This window comes from Arachis duranensis, chromosome 2, assembly GCF_000817695.3.
Source record: "Arachis duranensis cultivar V14167 chromosome 2, aradu.V14167.gnm2.J7QH, whole genome shotgun sequence".
NCBI classification, from domain to species: domain Eukaryota; kingdom Viridiplantae; phylum Streptophyta; class Magnoliopsida; order Fabales; family Fabaceae; genus Arachis; species Arachis duranensis.
The window spans coordinates 90,865,531-90,888,794 of record NC_029773.3 but is presented as its reverse complement, the minus strand read 5'-3'; the positions used below and the strand labels follow the sequence as shown (position 1 = coordinate 90,888,794).

The following is a 23,264-nucleotide window of genomic DNA, read 5'->3' as shown; positions in this document are numbered from 1 at the left end:
ATTCATTTTGGACTATAATTTAATTACTAATAGTTTAACCATAGTTAACATAGCAATCAATTAAAAAATGACATGTTACAGAGGGTAATATACATGTTATTATAGGAAGGGTAAAGTAGAATTTACCGAAAATAAAATGAGTGAAAAAAAATAGAAAGAAAAATAGAGTTATTTGTATGTTGTTTGGATTAAGAGAAAATGGATGAAAAAAAATAGAGAAAATTTTTTTTTGTCTAAATGAAAAAAAATGAAAAGAAAAAAAATCATAATAATATAAAATTACATTAATACTTTTATCCATATTAGATGTAAATTATAATTTATTAATGATAAGGAGTAAATGGGTAATTTTATTCATATTGTCACATTTTTCTTTATTTTCTTCTCATTTGTGGAGAGAAAATAATTTAGTAAGTCCTACATTATTTTTTTCTTTTCCCTTTATTTTCTCTTCTCATTCAAATAATAAAAAACTTATTCTTTTATTTATTTTTTTCCTCTTATTTTTTTCTCTTCAAATTCCCTCAATCCAAATAATGTGTAAAAGAGAATATACAATTGCCAATTTGCCATTGCCATTGATTTTTTAAACACTTTTCAACTAACCATTAATTTTTCTTTTTTGTTTAAAAAAAATGAATTTAAACACTTCTTTTGTTTTTTTTTCAATTTTTTTTTTCTTGTTATAAACATCGTTGTTAGCTAACTCTTTTTTCAATACAAAACTTTCCTTGTTTCTTTAATTAATGGCTCAATTCATTTTAGATAAAAAAAACTGTTAGATTACCAATATACTTTATTATTTAGTCAGTAATTAATTAATAATGTTTGAGAATGTATCCAAATTGGTTTCTAGATAATTTTGAAGTAGACGATTTCGTTTCTAATAAAAATTAATTATAATAAAAATTAATTATATAGTTGATCTTCAACATTTTTTGGAGCTAGACGAATTGGTTTCTTTTGACATAGCTCCATTTAATACTGACGAAACAATCTGATGTATCACGTCAATTTGGTGATTCAGGGTGAAACTCTGTTGGAAGAGAAGAAATATGTTTAGATTTTTTGAAAGTTTAAACTTTTGGTTTAGCAAATTTTTTGTCTAATGAATGCAGAAGTGATTTTGCTACCAAAACCACGTTTACAAAAAACAACTATTTTTAGCGTCTACATTTTCTTAACATGCTTTTAGTTCTAGATACTAACCACTTATCTACCTATTACCAACTTTATCCTTTATGTATGTTATTGTATTATTTATAGAATTTTTGTTATTTCTATTTATATAAGCTCTATTTTTTTATTATTTATTATTTTTATTTTTTTTCAATTTTTTATTTGGCATTATACATTTTTATAATTGTAATTTTTGTGTATATGTTTGTTATTATCTTTTTATAATATGATTTATTAATTCTATTAGGTAAAGTAAATTAAACAAAAAATTAAATGTAAATAATAATAGTAAAAAATTATAGCATAATAAAAAAAAGAATACTAAAAATACTAAAAATATACTATATAAAAAGATTATCAAGAACTTTCAGATTTGTTTCGATCACTACAAAGTAAATATTTATTTTTTTTATTATTTTTAGTATTCTCTTTTATAATTGTAATTCTGATATGCTATATTTTAGTGTAATTTTTTGTAATATAAATTATGATTCTATCAAAAAAGATAAATTAAATAAAAAATTAATCATAGATAATAATAAAATCATAAACGTTAGATTCTAAATTAATATTAAGAATAAGATTATTGAGAGTATTAGAATTATTTTTTATTTTTATTTAAAAATATATTTTGTCTATTTTTATATGTTATTTTTATTTTAGTAAGTAAATATTAATTTTATTGTAAAATTAACTAATAAGATCTATTTAAATATCTAAATTAAAATGATAGGATAATATAAAAAAATTATTTAAAAGTGATTTTGAATGGTACAAGTCAAACAACATTTATTTTAGTATAATCTATTTTGATACAAAAATTACCAAACATAAATCATTGTAAACTATAATCCAAACACACACTCAATCATTAAGTACCACTGGTTAAATTAGGACAAATTAGGGCCCGTTTGAATAACTTCATAAATGACTTTTTTTTAACTTTTAACTTATGAAAAGGTGTAATATTAATATCTAGTACAATTTTCAAAATAAAATTACAACTTTCTAAAAAGCTATTTTAGTGTTTAAAGAGAAGTTAAAAAAAATATCTTTTCTTATAATAAAAAGCTTTTTATCACTTTTCTCTTCAAATAAGTATTTTTAGAACTAAAAAACGGCTCAAGATTCGGTGGTCTCAGAACGTTTGGACCATTAAATGGTCCCATAACAAAACATATTTTTTAAGGTTTTTTAATAATTGCTAAATAGTCATTTTTAAATTTAATTATAAATTAACCCCATATATTTTATTTAATTATAAAAACAATTTTTTATTTTATAAATAATTATTTTAACCAAAATCTATCATCTTTATTAACAATCAAGAACAAAAACAATAACGAATTAGATCTTCCATTGATCCTAATAAATTTTTTGACCATTCCAATAGATTAAAATATTAAATTTGATCCGTCACATTCGTGAAGAGTCATGAAATCGTGTTTCGTTGAAAACCAATCGATTGGACTATCAAACCAATCGATTGAATTCTAACTCAATCGATTGGATTTAAGTTTATCACTAAACAATCGATTGTAAATTGCTGGGAAGCATGGTTTTGCATAAATCAATCGATTGGTCATCGATTGAATAATGAATTAAATGTGAAATTTATGTAATTCAATCAATTGTTTAGGATTTTCAATGGATTGATTTCTTCAAAACAATCGATTGGTCTCACTATTTAATCGATTGGTTATGGCTAAAAATCGATTGAACTTTGCACGTGACTTCTAATTCAATCCAATGGTTTGAAACTCTTATATTCCTTCAATAGGTAATCTACAATAAGTTAAGTATACTACCCATGGAATAAATCTCTCTATGCACTTGTTGGTGTAATTGATCTTTTCCATTCCACTAGACGCCGCAAAAATTGCTCAACCTGAATATATTGGTTGGGCAAGGATGTTTAGATTCACCATAATACAAAAAAATACTATATTTATAAGATAATAATTATTTGTTGGAACTTGCCTCTGCTGGATCTTTCAAGGTGTATGAAGTTTATGTGTCTTTTGGAACTCTAGAACAAGATTTCCAATTCCTTGACCTCTGTTGCGCAAAACCTGATGATGATTATGGTAGTCAGTTAGATATGTAATACAAGTAGTGTAATTAATTAAATATCAATAAGTTTGATTATTTATTTCGGAAAAGCTCTACATACAAGCGATTAGGGCTTGTAAGCATTACAAGTCAAATAATCCCTAACCCCCCAAAACACGCTGCAAGTGCTACATCCCTTACACGCGCTGACTACCAAATTTAAAAGATTTGTTTCCTTCTTCGTTCTCCTTCTTTCCAAATTTGCTCGTTCTTCTTCTAGCGCGTCTTCCCCTACTTTTTTGATCGTTCTTTTCTCCTCCTTCCTCACTGGTTTGTTCTTCGTCATTGACGTTAGTTCCTCTCTCTGCAACTCCAGCTTCATTTTCTTTTCGATTTTCTGGTTTCTGAAATCAAAATTTGAACTTGTTTTGAAGATAATGGATGATTCAACCTCAGATTGTCAGCTGAATCAGGGCTAAGTGAATTATGAATTTGAATCTAACGTAGTTCCTGAGGTTTGATTTACATATGATTACTCTGAATTTTGTTGTAGTTATTTGTATAGCATTGTGTAGCTGAATAATTCGTGAACATTGACTGTGAAACTAACGAGTGAACATAAATCTGTGGATTGAATCTAACGTATTAGTTTTGATTAATTATCTGCAATTTATAGCAGACGCTCGGGTGTAGATCAGACCTTTTTTTGGGTGTATTTTTGGGGGAAGTGTGGGTGTATTTACAATTTATGACTTTTTTTTGTTATTTTAGTTGAGTTGTTGTCGTTCGGGTGTATTAGATCAGACATGATTGGGTGTATTTTTTGTTTTTGACATGGTGTATTCTGCAGCCTCTCTCTGTTGATGACCAGTTTGTTAAATTTTATTGAAAAGAATGTGAGGAATTAAATTACGAGAGAAGTGCGAGAAGCGTGGGTGTGCTTAAAGACTTATTTGATAGGAATTGGAATGATTTTCTGCTGAATTTTGGTCTTGTGGATAACAAGTGGCTTTCAGGTAATGTTTGTTTAAAATCTGCAGTAGAGGTGTAAATTTAATTTTTTTCGGGTGTATTTATAGTCTGTGTTTGGGTGTATTCTGCAGATCTCTATGAAGACCGTCATATATGGATTCCAATCTATCTGGATCACCACTTCTGGACAGGGATGACAAAGGAGCGAGAGTGATTTACATATGATTACTCTGAATTTTGTTGCAGTTATTTGTATAGCATTGTGTAGCTGAATAATTCGTGAACATTGACTGTGAAACTAACGCGTGAACATAAATCTGTGGATTGAATCTAATGTATTAGTTTTGATTAATTATCTGCAATTTATAGCAGACGCTCGAGTGTAGATCAGACTTTTTTGGGTGTATTTTTGGGGGAAGTGTGGGTGTATTTACAGTTTATGGCTTTTTTGTTATTTTAGTTGAGTTGTTGTCGTTCGGGTGTATTAGATCAAACATGATTGGGTGTATTTTTTGTTTTTGACATGATGTATTCTGCAGCCTCTCTCTGTTGATGACCAGTTTGTTAAATTTTATTGAAAAGAATGTGAGGAATTACATTACGAGAGAAGTGCGAGAAGCGTGGGTGTGCTTAAAGACTTATTTGATAGGAATTGGAATGATTTTCTGCTGAATTTTGGCCTTGTGGACAACAAGTGGCTTTCAGGTAATGTTTGTTTAAAATCTGCAGCAGAGGTGTAAATTTAATTTTTTTTCGGGTGTATTTATAGTCTGTGTTTGGGTGTATTCTGCAGATCTCTATGAAGACCGTCATATATGGATTCCAATCTATCTGGATCACTGATAAACCCTGTTTTGACGGTTTATTTTGTATTAATTTTAAGAGCTTTTATCACCTTTTACCCACATTTATTCAATGAAATAGCATGGTTTTGTGATTGTCTCCTTATTTGTGCTTAGATGTGAAAACATGCTTTTCAACCCTTAATTTGATAGTTTTAATCTCCCTTTGATTCCACTAGATGTCTTGATATGTTTGTTAGTGATTTCAGATTGAAAAGGCTAGGAATGGATCAAAGGAGTGAAGAGGGAAAGCATGCAAAGTGGAGAAATCATGAAAAGTCAAAGAAGTTGAACTCGCCCATGGACGCGCGCGTGTACCTGATGCTTGCGCGCACCTGCGAATTACCCCATGGATGCGTACGCGTGATGTGCGCGTACGCGTCGGTGCTGGTTTATGATTTTTTAATGAAAACGTGGCCAACGAATTCTGAAGGGTTGTGGGGCCCAATCTCAACCAACTTTGGCGCCTAAACTACTATTTAAAGCCAAGGATTGAAGAGAAAGAGAGATTCCATTCATTACACACACATTAGGATTAGTTTAGAAGTAGTCTCTATAGAGAGAAGCTCTCACTTCTCTCTAGAATTAGGATTAGGATTAGGATTAGCTCTTAGATCTAGGTTTTAATATTTGCTTTTTTCTACTTCTACCTTTCAATTCCTTGTTGTTAGATTCATCTTCTTCTATTCTTTTGTTGTAATTTCCTTTATGTTGTTCTTATATTTTGTTGTAGATCTAGTATTGTTCCTTCTACATTCTTCCAATTCAACAAGAGGTAATTCATAATAAATGTGTCTTCTTTGCTTTTCGTCAATTCATCCACTTGATTTTCCTTTATTTAGTAAGGGTTAACTAAGTGGTAGCAATGAACAATTCTCATCACAATTGAGGAGAATAACTAGGATAGGACTTCTAATTTTCATACATTGCCAAGAGCCTTTTATAGTTGTTAGTTTATTTTCATTGCCATTTACTTTCATGCCTCTTATCAAAATCCCAAAAATAACTCAATCAATAACAAAACACTTCATTACAATTCCTAGGGAGAACGACCCGAGATTTGAATACTTCGGTTTATAAATGTAGGGGTTTGTTTTAGTGACAAACAACTTTTTGTATGAAAGGATTATTGCTTGGTTTAGAAACTATACTTCGACGAGATTTTATTTGAGAAATTCTAAACCGTCAAAAATCCAATCATCAATCACCACTTCTAGGCAGGGATGAGAAGCACACAAAGGAGCGAGAGCATGCATTCTTTTGGGTGTAAAAGCAGTGTTCTTTTAGGTGTATTTCTGAATTTTCTTGTATTTCACATTTTACATATATATACTTCAGAATCTTGTTTTTATGTTATAAAATACTGTTTGTTTTTTTTTTACAACGGTTTAAGGGTTTTAGGTATTAGGGTTTAGGGTTTTAGGGTTTACGGTTTAGGTTTTAGGGTTTACGGGTTAGGGGTTAAGGTTTAGGTTTTAAGTGTTTAGGGTTCAGGGTTTTAGGGATAAAGCATCAGGGGGATAGATTTTTGGGTGTATATTCAACTTTCTTTGGGTGTAAAAAATGGCAGGTTATGGATGTATATTTGGTTTGATGTTTTCCTTCATATTATAGTACCTGTAATTCATACATTTTGAATATAGCAGAAAGAGTTTAATTATTGAAAGAAATTTTACAATAAACTGAATTATAATTGAAAAATTTTTACAGCATGTGTTCAATTTGTTACAGGACTATATAACATTTACATTAATCAGTGTCAATATCCTTAGAATCTATCTGACAATTTGGTGATGCACCCTTAGCGGCGGAATGTGCATCAGGCCACCAAATCCCAAATCCCTAACAATTGTTTTCTTCTCCTCGCTCATGTTTCTGAATTTCTCACTTAACAAATGTGTTGCACACTTAAGGTCTTTGATTTACTGTAAACAAAGCAAAATTATAGTCAGATATATTTCTATTATATAAAACTGATTTCATCTAAGACATATATTTGTTCTTACATTTTTTTCAGCTTGGTTTCTGCATGCCATTTTTTCTGAAATAAAAAATACACCCATAGATATCAGTAAGATACACTCATAGATATGAGTCAGATACACCCAAAGATATCAGTCAAATATCACTCAAACATGCATTAATATACAAGGTCAAGCAACATTACAAGGTCAAGCAATATACACCCATGGACAAGCAAATATTAGAACAGTTGCAACTGTTGACTATATTACAGTATATCAGTTCAGAAATATACACCCAACAAATTATGCTATATACACCCAACAAAATACTCAATATACACCCACCAAATCATGTAATATACTCCCAAAAATCAGAAGAACTAGAACAACAAGAACAGTAACACCTAGAATAACTAAGAAGAACAGAATAACCTAGAAACAAGAATAACAGTAAAACCTAGAACAAGTAGAACATTAAAAACTGTAAAATGAGACCTAGAACAAGAAGAACAGTAAAACCTAGAAGAACGTAGAAGAATAGTAAAACCTAGTTCTTCGTTTTCGAAATGTGAAAAATATACAATATGAGTAAAATAGTAACGTAACGTATCTTGAGTATTATAACTTCGTTTTTTCTGGAGATTGTTGATCGAGAGTTCTATGTTGTGTTGATGGAGAGTTCTAATCTTCGCGACGAGTCCTATTTCTGCAGTTTGGAATGTTGCTCGAAAACGGACGGCTTGTGTTTTCTTCGAAGGGCTTGGAGAAGTGGAAGAGTGCGCCATTAAAGAGCGCTATTTTGCGAAGAGCAACCGTTGAGTGGGGCGCGTGTAGTTTACGTTCCATTCAAAGAGAGATGAGTGCGCGTGTGAATGAAGTGTGGGCTGGGAACTTGTAAAACTTGTAGGGCCTTTTTGCTTGTATGTGTAGCAGGCCCCTTTATATTTATATATAGAAAAGGAGGAGAGTGAGTCCAATCTAATTAATTAGGATTATTAATTAGTCACCAAAAAAAAATTAGGATTATTAATTATAATTCTCAAATGTTAATCTTATACAAGATTTTAATTCCTTTTTCTTTTCAAATATAACTTTCCTATCTAATTGATTTTGTAAAAGTATAATATCTTTTAATTAATGCAGCAGAGTAAGTAACATATTAAACTACAATTATTTTAAGTTAAATGTATATTCGAGAAAGTAGTAATCGAAATCTTATCCAAATATCTGAATTAAAATTAAACAAAATGAAGCATTTTAAATTCAATCGTGTATATTTTTATAAGATATTTATTTTTACTAATAATATTTCTTTAAAATTTAATCAATAGCGTGAAGTTGAATTTTCTTTGTCACACGTTTTGAGTCATAGTCATAAATTGGTATATTAATGTCATGTTTTTTCTAAGTAATGTGGGTTTTGATTTTTAAATTCTTTTGGTTGGAGTAAAGTCAAATGGAGTAACCTACGGATTAATGGTAAACAAAGGCGTTTTTATTTTTGTAATTAAAATAATAAAATAAAAGTTTGAAGGTCAACGTTTTGAAGCGGCGATGGAATGAAGGGGGGCATGACATAAGCCATGTTTAGATTGCTTCATAGCTTTCCAGCTAAACTACTTGCTTTCTCTTTCTTTCTTTGCCTTCTAAGAAAAATCTTCACTTTTTAATTTAGATATAGAAGGAAAAATGGTGTAAGATGCAGATATGAATTTTTCCAGGAATCTCAACACATTGAATCTCAATGGGAACCAATTAGAAGGTCAGTTGCCTGCATCTCTGTCCAACTGCAAAGATTTGATGGATTTGAATCTCGGCGACAATCAGATAGAGGATACATTTCCACATTGGCTTCAAAGTTTGAATTTGGAAATATTGGTTTTACGATCCAACAAGTTTTATGGGACGATAGTCAGCTTCAAAACCAAAGATGTGTTTCCCAATTTAATTATTTTTGATATCTCATCCAATAAATTTAGTGGCCAATTACCAAAAGGTTTCCAAGCCATGAAGACTGCTGTTGGAGCAGAAGTGCAAAGCAGCTTCTATTACATCCAAACTGGTTATGGCGTTTACTAGGCTCCATTGACCTAGAATACGATGATTCTGTGACTGCAACACTGAAAGGGCTTAGAACCAATCTTGAGAAAATTCCAAATGTCTTTGTAAGTATTGATTTATCAAATAACAGATTTGAAGGAGAGATTGCAGATGATTTTGGAGAACTTCATGCACTTATAAGCCTTAACCTTTCCCATAACAGCCTCACTTCCTGTTCCTCACTCTCTAGGAAATTTGACAAACCTTGAAGCATTGGACCTCTCCTCAAATTTGCTTACAGGGAAAATTCCTGATGAGTTGACCAATCTGATCTTTCTTGAAGTCTTGAATCTTTCCAGCAACCATCTTGAGGGATCAATACCTCGAGGAAAGCAGTTTGATACATTTTCAAACGATTCCTATGAGGAAAACATGGGGCTATGTGGATTTCCATTGTCAATTGAATGCAACAACAATGTCCCTCAACAGCAATATCCATTTTCTGAGGCTGAAGACAAGTTTGGGTTTGGTTGGAAACCAGTGGCAATAGGATATGCATGGGGAATGGTATTTGGAATTGGCTTGGGATGCTGTGTTTTCTCAATTGGAAAACCTCAATGGCTTGTTATCATCTTTGGAGGCAAAAGAATTAAAAGGAGGAGCCGTGGAAACCGGCGTGCAAGAACAACTTAGTGGCCACAGCTTCTGCATGAGAAATCTGTTTCAGGTTTTTGTTGTAACATAAATGTGCAATAATTAAGTTTGTATGTTATGCTGCTGTGTCTTTTTATATTTCGTTTTGAGGCTTTAATTTGGTTGTTTCTGTTTATGTCTTTTTATATTTGTAAGTGTATTGTTACATATATATGATGCTGCAAGTAAATTATGATATTTTTCTTTTTTTTCATGCATATCTAACAACACTCGTTGATTTTGCTTCATTCTACTTTTTGGTTAAGTGTTCCAACTTCTAACCAAGCACACATTTGTCAATATCTTAAGAAATCTATTTCTCTGTTTTAATTTAAACTTGGCCATCAAGACTCAAAACAGAGAAGATTATTGTTATAAAAACAGATGTATTAGTGATGAGAAGTTGAAGAAAAAAGCAAAGTAAGAAGCAGTTTTTGCAAAAACCTAGGTTCTAAAATGATCAAAACACAGAACGCAAAAAGAATAACAAAACAAATTATGCTTGATACAAAATCTGCCAGAGGACTCAACAAATGAAAACAACACATGGCAGCCACCAAGAGTTAAATCAAGCAGTGAAATCTAACAGTAAATCCTAACAATAACCTTAAGCAGCCTTCTTACTTTTCTTGGCCCTCACTTTCTTTTTCAAATCAGCTTCTTCTGACTTCAATAGAGATAGTTTCTTCTTGATATTCTTCCCCTTCTTTCCTGAATCTCCATCCTCAACCTGTTTACCACTTCTCTTAACAGATTTTTTCAATTCTTTGACACTGCTCAACTCACTCAATGCCCCTTTCTTCCTCTTCTTATTCGCCAATTCTCCACTACCTTTTCCAGCATCCTTTAAATCTTCCTCCATAACAACACCACCACCATCATCCTCACTACCTGCCACATCTTCAACATTATCCTCACCAACTTCGCTATCCATGTATCTAACTTCATGAATCCTCCCCTTCTTCTTCTTCACCGCCTTCGCGCCACTATGGTTTTCGCCCTCTTCCTCCTCCTCCATCGTCTGCTTCTCTTTCTCCGCCTCCTCAACCTTACTTCCCTCAATCCTCAACTTCACCTCCGGAACAGCCTGGAAAACAGGCAGCGCCAGCGACTCGTAAAGCTTAACATGCAAGGACCTCACATTCGCCCACTTCTTCGGCACAACCTCAACAACCCCCTCAATGGCAGCCATCATATTCTCAACAATCTGCTCGCTCTCCATGGAAACCTTGGCAACCTTCACAACACAACAAGTCCCCGTTCCAAGAAACAGAAGCGCCGACGAACACGCCTTATCCACCTGCTCCTTCCAATTCTTCTTAGTCAAGTCCACCTGCACCGGCACCTTCTTCTTCTTAAAGAATTTCTTCCCCAACAGCCTGGGCATCAAAGGCACCACTCTCTTATCAGCGAAAAAAAGATCATATGAATCACAGAGCTTTCGCTTCGCCTCAAAAGGGCGGTAATCGGAGGCCAGCTTCGACAACCTGAGGACCTTGGAAACGGAGACGTTATCGGCCTTGATCTTCTTTTGAGCTTCTTGTTTAGTGAGTTTGGATTTGGACCTGTCGTCGATGATGAGGCAAGTTTCGTTGAAGGGAGAGAGGAGAGAGTGGGGTAAAGGGACCTTGTAAGGGTTAACGCGGGATTGGTGAGGGATGGTTTTCAGAGTAACGACTATGTAAACGAATTCTTCGTCGGCGTCGAAGAGTTTGGGTTTGTGAGACTCGGAATTGGAATCTCGCCACTTCAGGAGAGCCTCCACGGCGTTCTTCACCGTCTCGGTGGGTATTCTTGGAGAGGCTGCGGAAGCCATTTCGGAGAGAAGAGGAAGAAGGAGAATGGGTGCGGGGCGGGTAATTAGGGTTTTGGAAAGCCTTTGAAGTTTTAGATGGGTTTGATTTTATCTGATAGTGTTGAGCTGTTTTTTTTTTTTTAAAAAAGAACAAATTAATTTTTCTCAGTTTACTTTTTCCCCTTTCCCCCCTTTGGCCATCAAAATATCATATCAGAGAAAGGTTTTGCCCCTTGCCTTCGCAATTCATCTTCGAATTGTTCAAAACCCTAACCTTAACACACTCACACTCACTCACCATCACTCACCGCTGCCACCACGCTCCCTTTCACACACACACACCCCCCCAGATCCGAGAGAAAGTGTGAATCAGAGGGAGGAGAGGAGGGAGACGTTGATGAGAGGGCGCTAGCGAGAGAACAGAGAGTGAGAAGGGGTCACCGCCGCAACTCCGCTGCAGCCGCCGCCATCGCCGTCGCGGAGCAGGGAATCGCCGTCGTGGAGCAGGGAGCCCGGAGGAGAGAGAGACGATTCGCAAACGAGATGGAGAGAGAGGACGAAGACGCGACGCAAGAGAGAAGGAGGCTGTTCCGCCGTGCACTGTTGTCGCTCCTGGGGTCGATTGAAGCCGCCGCCGCCGCTGCTAGGACTTGCCGTGCTTTTGTCCTCACTTTCGGCTTCTACGATTACTTCCTGTCCGTACTCCTAACCTCTCACTCTTCAACTTTCATTTTATTGTCACTTGAATGTCAATTTCAATTTCGATTCGATGTCTCTGCAGGCAACAATATATTTTCGTCTGTGGTTGAACTCTAAAGAGCACATTGAATCATGATTGATTTAACTTATAGCTCATGCTGAAGAATTGAGGCAACTGGTTAGTGTTTATCTTATTGGTGCTGCATACATTACATGATTTGAGTTATAATTTTTTACTGTTTGTTAGCTTGTTGTTTGAGTTGGAATTGTCATTGATATAATTATTGGTCGGATTAACTAGAAACGTGTAAAATGCTTTTGCTTTGTTTTGTTAACATTGATCTAAGAAATCCTTGCATTATGGTTCGAATTTTGTTAGACAATATGTTTTATTTTAGGTACACAAGCTTCTTGGCAGTTGCTGTTGGAATTGTACTCTTTCTTTTGGTGGATTTTTTGCTGTTCTAATATGTTTCTTTTTTTTGTGGGGGGGGTGCTTATTCTGATTTTTATGGTTTTAAATTTTTGTAATTTCTATGTCTTCCTTTGTTAGAGTTTGCTTTTTGATTTTATATTTTGCATATTGCTTCATCAGGGTTTGTTGATTTTCCTATATTTTGCTGATTGAATCCATATAATTACCATAGTTTTTTTACATGTGGTAGCTTTATCTGATCCATGTGGCATTACTTGCATTTTGCATTTCATGATTTGTTTGTATTTCTTCTTTAGATGACTCCTATCCTTTCTCTCAAGTTCCAGTGATTGCTTCACGTGTTATAAGTTGTATATGATGCCATTGGAACTCTAGCTGAAGCTGTTGGTGGGGAGCTGAATCAGGTATGTTATTTTTAATAGCTTCCCATGGAAGGGTAAGCAACCTTCCCTACATAGAAGTTTCTCTTTCTCTTTTTCTCTTGAATTATTTTTCTTGCATTCTTTTGTGTCTAATGAATTTCCATATGAAATGCTTCTTTCCTTGTTTTGCAGCCTGTTTTATCTTGACATTCTCATGCCACCATTAATAGAGAAATGGTGGCCCATGAACATCATGATGACGACGACGAGGAGAAAATGACACCGTTCTTGGTGGCAGCAAAGTACGGCATAGTTGAATTGGTGGAAGAGATTCAATCCAGGATACCAAGTGCCATCTACAACCCCAACTTAAGGAAGCGAAACGTGTTACTGGTAGCAGTGATAAATAAGCAACCCCTTGTCATTGAGAAATTGAGGAAGATAATATCGACTTCGAAACCAAAAGTTTGGGAGAACATGGTGCTGGCAACAGATTATAAGGAGAACACAATGTTGCAATTGGCGGCAAAACAGCCTCTTGGCAAGGACAGTGTCTCTTGAACGAGAAGATGAAGATGATGATAACGAGGAGACCAAGTCTGACAACCAGGACTCAAAAGAGAAGAACTAGATTTTTAAACTCGAGGTAATCAATTTGTTGCTGCCTGAAGATTCTCACTCAAAATCTTAGCTTGTGTTTATTGAATTTAGAGTGTGTGGAAATAAGCAAGTTAAATGATACTGCAAAACTATAGTAATTTTTTTCACCCGGTAGGTTTATTTTGCAACTATTTTTGTATTTTGCTGCAGATACTAGCTGGAAATGCCAGAAAAGTGAGCGCTGTTCGGTTCGAAAGGATAAATGGTGAGGATGAGATGTTGGAGGCCAAAGAAGTAACTCACTTTGTCCCTAAAATTGTGAAGAGAAAATGGAATAATGGTGAGGACTCGGACGATGCAGACTACGATGGAGATGCATTTGCAAAGAGACCGCAGCACGAGATTTCTAGCGAGTATATAGATGATCAGGAAAATTCTGACAGAGATTAAGGTTCACTCTTTTCATTTTTTGTTCTTCTTTAGATCTATTTGGCATGTTTTGGTGCCATTTTTGCAACACCATGTAAGATGGGAAGGTACATATTGAAAATGAGAATCAATAATGTGAACACATTCATAATTTTGTTCAAAAGGGAATGGGGGGTGTTTACACCAATAAGCCTTGTAACTCAATTGAGATTAGCCCTTTTTGCAAGTTTTGAAATCATGGGTGTGATGATCATCATCATAATGAGGGATTGATCTTCTACTTAACTCCTTTATCATTTGTTTGCATATTTAATGTCAATGTACCACCAAAAGAAAACTCAGGTGAAAATTTTCATGAATTAGTTTCATGTGCAAACTTACCCATCGAATTTATTTATGAAAAGTTTTCTTTTTTTTTAATCCGCTAATCAAGAACTTTTTATTTGACAAAAATTTTATATATTAAATAATTTCGGATAAACGGTGGAGTATATCACTTTTCATATTAGTATTAAAAAAAATGAGTTAATCTTAACATCCCAAAATGGTGCAACTAAAATATAGCAAAGTATCTAAAACTATCACTAGAACTATATTGAATAGAGAGAACAAAACGTGCTTGAATATCAATATTTTAATATGAATAACAAAATGCTCATTGAGACATTGAGTCAAAGTTTAGCTTCCTTTAAAAAAAAAGGTCTTTGTTTCCGTGTGGAACTGTGGATCCCCCGCCTAGGTTATAGTCTTATGTTATTATTATTTCTTTGTCGTTTTACTTTTTGGTATCCAAATCCAACAACTACTTGGTGTTCATATTGCAGAGCTAGCTGTTGCAGCTGTAAAACTATGATCATATATAAATTGTTAACATAACCAATATTAAAAAATGTTCATGTGTGTTTTAGTTTAGAGTAGAAATGATGTACTTAAGATTAGTTAATTGGATTGCATTGCATCTTAGTTGGCTATAAATCCTCATTAGTTGCTTGTTATTTTCCATTATATCATTCTTGCCTCTGTTTTCAGTCCCAAGTAAACCAGTTTCTGTTGAACCAAATCAATATCAGGCCATGGGGTCTCTTTTGTTGCTGCAATTTCAAATCATTTTGTGTCTACGTATGTTCTTCACTTCTTTCTCTTCGTCTTCGTCTTTGTCTCTGCCTTTATGCCATCCTGACCAAAACTCTGCCTTGCTTCAACTCAAGAACTCGCTAAAAGTTGATGGATGGGAAAATGGAACAGATTGCTGTTCGTGGCCTGCTGTCACGTGTGAATCCACGTCCGGTCACGTGATTGGTCTCGACCTCAGCTGGCATGGGCTTGAAGGTAAAAACAATTCTACAAGTAGTCTTTTCCATCTTACTCATCTCCAAAAGATCAACCTTGCTCACAATAGTTTCTATGGTCCTCTATTACCATCTCAGTTTGGCGGGTTTGTGAATCTTACACACTTGAACTTGTCTTGGTGTTCTTTTGAAGGTGATATTCCTTCTAAAATCTCATATCTTTCCAAATTAGTCTTATTAGATCTCTCAGGTAACTTAAATCTAAAGTGGACAGAGACCACTTGGAAGAGGCTGCTGCGAAATGCAGAGATCTTTATAGATTATACAGATATGTCATCAATTCCTCTAAGTTCTTTGTCTTTAATCACCAATTGGTCTTTCTCTTCGGTTACTCTTGGTCTTAGTAACACAAATATAACGGGATATTTGACAAGTGATATTCTTTGTTTGCCCAATCTTAAAGAGCTACATCTATATGGAAACGCATACCTTCAAGTCCATGTTTCTAGATTGAATTGCAATGCTTCTGTTAGTATTTTGGATCTTTCATTTTGTGAGTTCCAAGGATCAATGATCCCTTCATCTTTCTCTAATCTCACATATCTCACTTCTTTGACTTTGTTTGAATGTGGCCTTAATGGTTCAATTCCCTCTTCACTTTCAAACCTTCAACATCTCACTCACTTGGACCTTTCATCTAATAATATCTTCGGCTCGATCCCATCCTCATTTTCAAACCTTCAACATCTCACTTACTTGGATCTTTCAAACAATAATCTAACCGGTGCAGTCCCAGCATCTTTCTCAAAGCTAGAGCTTCTCACTCATTTAGACCTTTCATCCAATGAACTCAATGGTTCAATCCCTTCATCTCTTTGGAAGCTTCAAGATCTTGTTGTCTTGGATCTTTCTTACAATGAATTAAGTGGTCAACTTCCAGATATATTTGGTGGGCTAAATAAACTGCAAACTCTCAATCTTGGGAAAAACAAAATACAGGGAAAGTTGCCATTCTCATTGTTTACATTGACTAAACTTTCCATCTTGGATTTTTCTTCTAATAAATTTGAAGGGCCCTTACCTAATCAAATAGTAGGTTTTTCAAATCTGACTGAATTATATCTGGATGACAACTTGTTAAATGGGACAATTCCTTCTTGGTGTTTATCTTTGCCGCTTTTGAAACATTTAAACCTTTCAAGTAACCAATTCACAGGAAATCTAAGTGAAATCTCATCTTATTCCTTGCTGTACTTAAATTTATGCGGCAACAAAATTCATGGAGATATTCCAAAGTCGATTTTCGACCTTGTGAACCTCACTGAATTGTGTTTGTCATCAGATAACCATGGTGGTTTTGTCAAATTTTCACTCTTCTCCAAACTTCAGAACTTGAGTTCTCTTACTCTTTCAGGCTATGAATCAATATCACTAAAATCTGATGTCAATGCCAATTACACTTTCTCCAATTTGGAAATGTTGCACTTATCTTCCAACACCATGCTTGACTTTCCAAAGTTCTCAGGAAAATTTCCGAGGTTGCTCATACTTGATTTATCCAATAACAAGCTCCAAGGTAAAGTGTCCAAATGGATACATGATTTGGATTCTTTATATCATTTGAACCTCTCAACAAACCAATTGACATCAATAGAAAAATTCTCATGGCATGGCCTGCAATACCTTGATCTTAGTTCTAACTTGATGACCAATGAGATTTCATTCATCTTATGCAATATAAGTTCTCTCGAGGTTGTCGACTTGTATGGCACTTTGCCAGATACATTTTCCATGAACAGCAACCTCAAAACTTTGAATCTGTATGGAAATCAAGTAGAAGGCCAATTGCCTAAATCTTTGTCCAACTGCACAGAGCTGGTGGTTTTAATTCTTGGCAACAATCGAATAGAGGATACCTTTCTCTACTGGCTTCAGAATTTGACATCTTTGAAAGTGTTGGTCTTTAAGAGGCAATAAGTTTTATGGTCCTGTTGGTAATAACTTGACAACCAAGCATCCATTTCCAAGTTTAATTATCTTTGATGCATCAGGCAACAATTTTAGTGGCCTGTTGCCAAAAGACTTCATTGAGAATTTCCAAGCCATGAAGAATGTTGTTCATGGTGAAGTGGGAAGTATTTTGCATTACATGAATAGTCGCTTTTACTCTGCAATAAGTTATGAAACTCAACCAGAGTATGCTAACTCATTGATAGCAACAGTTAAAGGGGTCAGCAGAGCTTACACGAAAATTCCAACCATCTTTGCATATATTGATTTGTCAGAGAACAAATTTGAAGGAGAGATTCCAAATGTTATTGGAGAGGTTCATGCACTCATAGCACTCAACCTTTCCCATAACAAACTCATTGGTTCTATTCCTCAATCCATGAGATATTTGACAGAACTTGAATCATTGGACCTCTCATCGAATATGCTCACAGGTCGGATCCCAAATGAATTGACCAATCTAAACTTTCTTGGATTCTTGAATCTTTCCAGCAACCATCTTGTAGGACTAATACCTCGAGGAAAACAGTTTGATACGTTTCGAGAGGATTCCTACCAAGGGAACATGTGGTTATGTGGATTTCCATTGCCAATACAATGCAACAAGATCCTTGAAGAAGAACCTTTATCCTCTCCAACCAATCATGCTGAAGAGAAATTTGGATTTGGTTGGGAGGCAGTGGCAATAGGATATGGATGTGGAACTGTGTTTGGAATAGGATTGGGATGCTGTGTTCTCTCAATTGGAAAGCCTCAATGGGTTGTCACAATCTTTGGAGGTGATCCAAACAAAGGTATGAAAAGGAAGAGAGGAACAAGGTCTCATGGAAACCGTACAAGAACAAATTAATGGATATATGACATAACAGAAGCATGTCTTGTTGCACACTTCTTGGGATCATGGAACACTGTCAAGTTCTTTTTGCATGTTAGGTTGCATTGTAATATTTATATTTTCTAGTGCTTCACATCTCAAATACTTTGTCACAATAGCATACCTTTTATAAACAATACATATTGAACTCTCTAATTTTTAATGTAACGTAATCTTAGCCTCATAAAAATTCTGAAAAATATTTTCTAATATTATATTTGTTCTTTTTTAGTATTATAAAAACAGAAGAAGTACTTATTGGACACAACCTTTTAATTCTAGAAAACAACCTAATCGGATTGATCAGTTAAGTGATAAGAATCAAAGTATGTAAAGTAGTACTATTACTGCACGAGAATTAGTATTTTTTATCAAACTATTTTAGATTGTCATGTTAAAAAAAAAGGAAAAAACAATCCAATTGTATTGGAGATATTCCTAATAGTTTTTCAATTGTTCTAACAAAATTACTAGAAAAAAATGAACAATCAGAAAATTATTAAGATCATTGGATTAGATAAAACAGTGAGAATTCAATTCGATCACAAGTTGGTTACAAATAAAAATTAGTTGCTCATATATACATCATGCATAATAATGATCGTAGATTATCGATAATTTGACATCTTGGAAGTTGTTCTATATACTTTTGGAAGGTGCAAGTGATTGACAAAAGTAGAATACTAGATAATAGAATTATTATAAAGTCCTAGAGACATCAGTGTTCTAAATTTTGTTTACAGAATGATAGAAATTTAACTAATAAGCAAAATACAAAAATATCTTTTATATATAATCATAATCTTAATTAGGGTTTAGGGTATTTCATATCCTAGTTGATCATCCAAATCTATTTCTAGAAAACCTTCTTCATCCATTGCCAATTCTTTCTTTGTTGTTTCAATAACAGCATCTATATCAGTTCCCTCTGCTTTCAGCATCTATATCAGTTCAGCATCTATATCAGCATCTATAACAGCATCCAAATCAACCACATTAGCCTTAAGCTTTTCCACTTTGGCTGCATTCTCAAAATAGGTCAAAGCAGATTTAACATGTGGCTCCAACCAACTCAAATCATCAAATCTAATCTCAGCTTCATCCCATAAATCTTGTAACTCCATACAAGCATCATCACTCTTCATGTCCTTCACTTTCTTAGTCTTTAGAAAATGCAAGAGTTTCCCTAATGTTGTGAATGAAAGTTGATTGAACCTTTGGCTCCTTTTTCTCTTTCTATGGCTTTCAATAAGAGAAGGGTACTTTGAACATGATTTCTCTAGTAGTTGAACATAGTCTTTCTCCATTTTGCATAATCCCCTGAAATCCAAAAATAAAGCTGTGGACTTCATAACTGAACATGGGTGATTTTGATCATGATCAAGTCCTAAACCATTGACAGAAACCTCAGCAACAACAATGCAAGTGCCGTTTACAAGAAGCCCGTTTTTGCGGTTAAGAACTAGTTCTGAATGTACTTTGAAGTAAACAGGTTCAACTCCTTTTTTGAGCCGATGAATATTGATATTCTCACTCTCTGGCAAAATCACAAATCATAGTCAAAATAAAGTTTGATAAGAAAAAATGCCGCTAAATGATTAATCAAAAGGACAAAGGATATCCATCAAAGAATATAATGATACCATTTATTATTGTGGATTTGCCTTGAAGCTGATCAACTAAAGAGAGCTTGAAGTTAAGAGATCTCCATCCAACAATGTCCACACCGTACAATCGATCTACCAATAAGCCTCGGAAAATAATGTCGGTGACACTTGGATGTATAGCTATCTGCCTAAAAGAATCCAAAGTTCACAGAATTTATATAACTAAGTAAACATGTAAAATCACTCATATTCGTTCGTCCATTATTATATTGTAAGCAGTTAAAGTTTTCAACTTTTTGTGGATTCAAGGTCCAGAATTTTTTGACAAATCGAAAACATTAGAAACAAAATCAAATGAAATTAAAAGTTAAAAGTAATATTTTGAAAAAATGAGAAATGGTTAGAAGAAAAAGCTATCGTTGTAAGTACATACCAGGAATAGGGGCCGACGAAGAAGGTGTCGGAGTAGAAGAATCTGGCACTAGAAAAGAAGTTGTTAATGGTCCATGTGAACTTGCTAGTTGTTAAAACCTTTACTTCTTGTTGCTCCTTTTCCATTCTCCTTCCAAACAATCTTCTCTTTTTCTTCTTCTGCACCTTGCTGTGGCTTCTGCTTCAGAAAGATCAGGTCTTTTGAATTCTGAAATGAAGATTGAAAAGGTTAGGCGAGTCAAAGTGAGTCTCATCTTCCTTCTTCCATCATCTTGGTGCATGTGAGACACGTGGCCAACCAGGCTAAAATCAAACGGTGCGTGTTGGCCACCAAAAATCAGACTCTACAATTTCCTATTTTCCTTGCATCCATTTAAAAACTAATCAGCAACCGTTAGTGAATTTTTTTTTCTAATATTAAATTATTAAGAGTGAATTTTTTAAAAAATAACCTAAATTATGTGTTATATATTTATATGTTGTCGTGGACTTTTACAAAATATTTTTATAATTGAATTTTGTTATAAAACACTTTTTATAATTAAAAATATTTTTTCACAAAACGTCAAGTAACGTTTTGTACTGCTACTATTATAATAATATAAAATATTAAAATAGTTAAATATTTTTGTATTTATATTAAAATTATTTATATTTAAAAAAAATTAGCTACTGTTAGTCGCATTTTTTCCTTTGATTTTCTGATAAAAATTAATGAAACATTAGTTAAACATATAATAAAAAATATTTTAATATTTTTAATATATTAAATATATTGAAAACATAAAAAATTTATTTTTATAATAAATAATATTAAAATTCTTTTTTTATGATATGGTTAACCAATATCGTGATGACACAAGATAGAAAAATCCTTTTAAAAAAGGTCTTCAACTTGAAAAATTAAACAAAAAAATAACTTTTTATGAAAGTTAGTTTTCATTTTATTGAATTATATATACAAACATAATTCAAGTTGTAAAGTTAATTTTTTAATAAAAAATCAAATACACCTTTAGTCATAGTTTTCATAACTGAATGAAAAAAATAATTAACCCGATTATACAATTAGATTACTGGGTTACTAAGTTAATGATCAGTAAGTCGCTGATTCACTCAGTTAATCCGGTCATAATTAAATAAAAATATAAAATTATAAAAATAAAATTAAAAATTAAAAGTTAAAATACATATTTTTACAAATATATTAATAACAATTAAGTATCAAGTATCAATTCTTATATATAATTTATGACACAAAAGAGATAATAAATTAGTTATTAGTACAAAATATTTTCTTAATTTATCAAATTTAATATCCATGTGAATCCATATTTAAAAAGATAAAAGTAAAAATAAAATTCGTTCGAGGTTTACTATATAATTATCTTTTGTCAAATATAGTAATAAAAAACATGTTCTTAAGGTGTTAAAGAAGAGGTGGTTGCATTCACAACGTGCCTTGTTCAAACCTTGCATCCAATATTTTTTTGTTAAATTTGAAGTGGGCATCGGAACTCTTTCGATGGTTCGGCGGCACGCTGGTGCATTATAGACTCGGTCAACTGCAAGTCCAATCAAAATCACCAACTGAACAATCAGATTAACAGTTCACCGATTTTTCGATCGAATTGGCTGGTTCGATTAGATTTTAATAACCAGGACTTTAGTTACTATCGGTTTAGACTTATTCTTATCCTTTTATTATTGAGCACGGAGTGCTGGGTTACATTCTCTATGTTTTTAAATATTAGATTTAATTATTTTGTTGGATTTTATACTTTCATCAAAGTTTTAATTACGTCTCTACATTTTTTTCTTTCAATTGGGTCCTTAAGCCAATATTTTTTTTCAATTAAGTCCCTCATAATAGTGAACGTTACAAAAAACGTTAAAAAAGAGTACATTAATCATTATATCCTTCGTTCAATGGAAAGCATTTTTGTTTTTGTGGCAAGGCAGTTATTGTCATGTCTTATTCGACAGTGACAAGTCATGGAAGGAGAAAAGACGTCAAAATATAACTTTTTTGAGTGGGTTGATAACCAAGAAGACTAGAAGAGTGTATAGTTGAAGCAAAAGGAACGAAGGGTTTGTTATTTTTATGGAAATATTCTCATTCTTTAGAGTTCAAGTATATCAAAAAATCTGAATATAAGATTTATTTCTTGTCCTAACATGTGATGCAAGTTTTTTCAGTGAATTGATAAAGAAAATTTTTTTTTCCAGAAATGAAGAATTAATAAATTCACAACAAGATTTTGACATGATTAAAAAGTTGGAGGTACACGGAAAAAAAAGATGGATAGATTATATGTGTGGAGCTAAAGAGATTAAATGTGAAAATTAGACAAATAGATATTTGTGTGGATAGGTTGTGTAGCAAGATGAGTTATGTTCAAGAGCAACTTGGCAGCATGAAAGACACTATAAAAAAGTAAATATAATGCAAATTATGTTATATTATCTTTTGGTGTTTTGACTTTTGATTGCTGCTGTGTTATATGAAAGGGTGTAGGGATTATGGCTTTACTGAGTATTTCTGGGTATGGGCGCTCAAATTCAAATTGATTTAAATTAAACCGTTTATCCAATCTAATTCAAATTAAAAATCGATTAAAATGACACTAATTTGAATTTGATTGGATTATAATTTTTGCAAATTGCTGGATCGAATCGGATTTTAGATTTATTTTTCATAATCGATGCAATCTAATTCAAACTGCACAATGTGCTATGATGTTATTATTTTATTATTATATTTACAATCATACTTATAACATGTTCAATTTGTTATATATTTTATTTTATTCATGTATTATTATTATTTAATAAATATTGTATGTTCAAAATGTTATTTATTTATTTATTTTAACAAACCTATAATTTTATTTCTATTGTTATGTTATCGTTGGTTTTTAAAATATTGTTGAGACTTATTATGTCATTGTTGGTTATTTAAAATTTGATGTTGAAACTTGTTATTATA

At 33.1% G+C, this 23,264-nt stretch overlaps 4 protein-coding genes across 5 annotated transcripts in view; 2 read left to right on the top strand and 2 right to left on the bottom strand.

Annotated features, from left to right (window-relative positions):
- Positions 1-8,716: 8,716 nt before the first annotated feature.
- On the top strand, positions 8,717-9,859 carry LOC127745011 (putative receptor like protein 25). Its single transcript, XM_052257975.1, is given in 3 exon segments — positions 8,717-8,887; positions 8,989-9,278; positions 9,280-9,859. Coding segments are annotated over 3 exon segments (924 nt in total). The 3' UTR covers positions 9,743-9,859.
- A 367-nt stretch (positions 9,860-10,226) lies between these two features.
- On the bottom strand, positions 10,227-11,919 carry LOC107476014 (uncharacterized). The gene has a single exon (XM_016095731.3). It carries the CDS (start codon positions 11,556-11,558, stop codon positions 10,350-10,352), a length of 1,209 nt encoding a protein of 402 aa, XP_015951217.1. The 5' UTR covers positions 11,559-11,919; the 3' UTR covers positions 10,227-10,349.
- Positions 11,920-15,136: 3,217 nt separating this feature from the next.
- On the top strand, positions 15,137-18,304 carry LOC127745010 (receptor-like protein 18). Its single transcript, XM_052257974.1, has 2 exons — positions 15,137-17,230; positions 17,307-18,304. The coding sequence occupies exons 1-2, from the start codon at positions 15,137-15,139 to the stop codon at positions 18,210-18,212; spliced, it is 3,000 nt and encodes a 999-aa protein (XP_052113934.1). The 3' UTR covers positions 18,213-18,304.
- Positions 18,305-18,820: 516 nt separating this feature from the next.
- The window catches only part of LOC107476015 (uncharacterized), a 15,225-nt gene continuing 10,781 nt past the window's right edge, over positions 18,821-23,264 (bottom strand). Inside the window, exons 1-3 of one of the 2 annotated variants that reach the window (XM_021136118.2) lie at positions 20,277-20,472; positions 19,880-20,031; positions 18,821-19,773 (exon numbers count right to left, since the gene is read on the bottom strand). In XM_021136118.2, the coding sequence (XP_020991777.2) occupies positions 19,178-19,773; positions 19,880-20,031; positions 20,277-20,401 (873 nt within the window). In that variant the 5' untranslated portion in view covers positions 20,402-20,472 and the 3' untranslated portion in view covers positions 18,821-19,177. Of the gene's footprint in view, positions 19,774-19,879; positions 20,032-20,276; positions 20,473-23,264 lie in introns of those variants that run through there. The other variant, XM_052256827.1, reaches the window with a different exon arrangement.

Excerpts from the sequence above, each read along its gene's own strand:
- LOC107476014 (XM_016095731.3), bottom strand. The coding sequence starts at position 11,558 with ATGGCTTCCGCAGCCTCTCCAAGAATACCCACCGAGACGGTGAAGAAC.
- LOC127745010 (XM_052257974.1), top strand. The coding sequence starts at position 15,137 with ATGGGGTCTCTTTTGTTGCTGCAATTTCAAATCATTTTGTGTCTACGT. Across the intron at positions 17,231-17,306 it reads TGTCCAACTGCACAGAGCTG|TGTTGGTCTTTAAGAGGCAA; the intron begins GTGGTTTTAATT and ends CATCTTTGAAAG.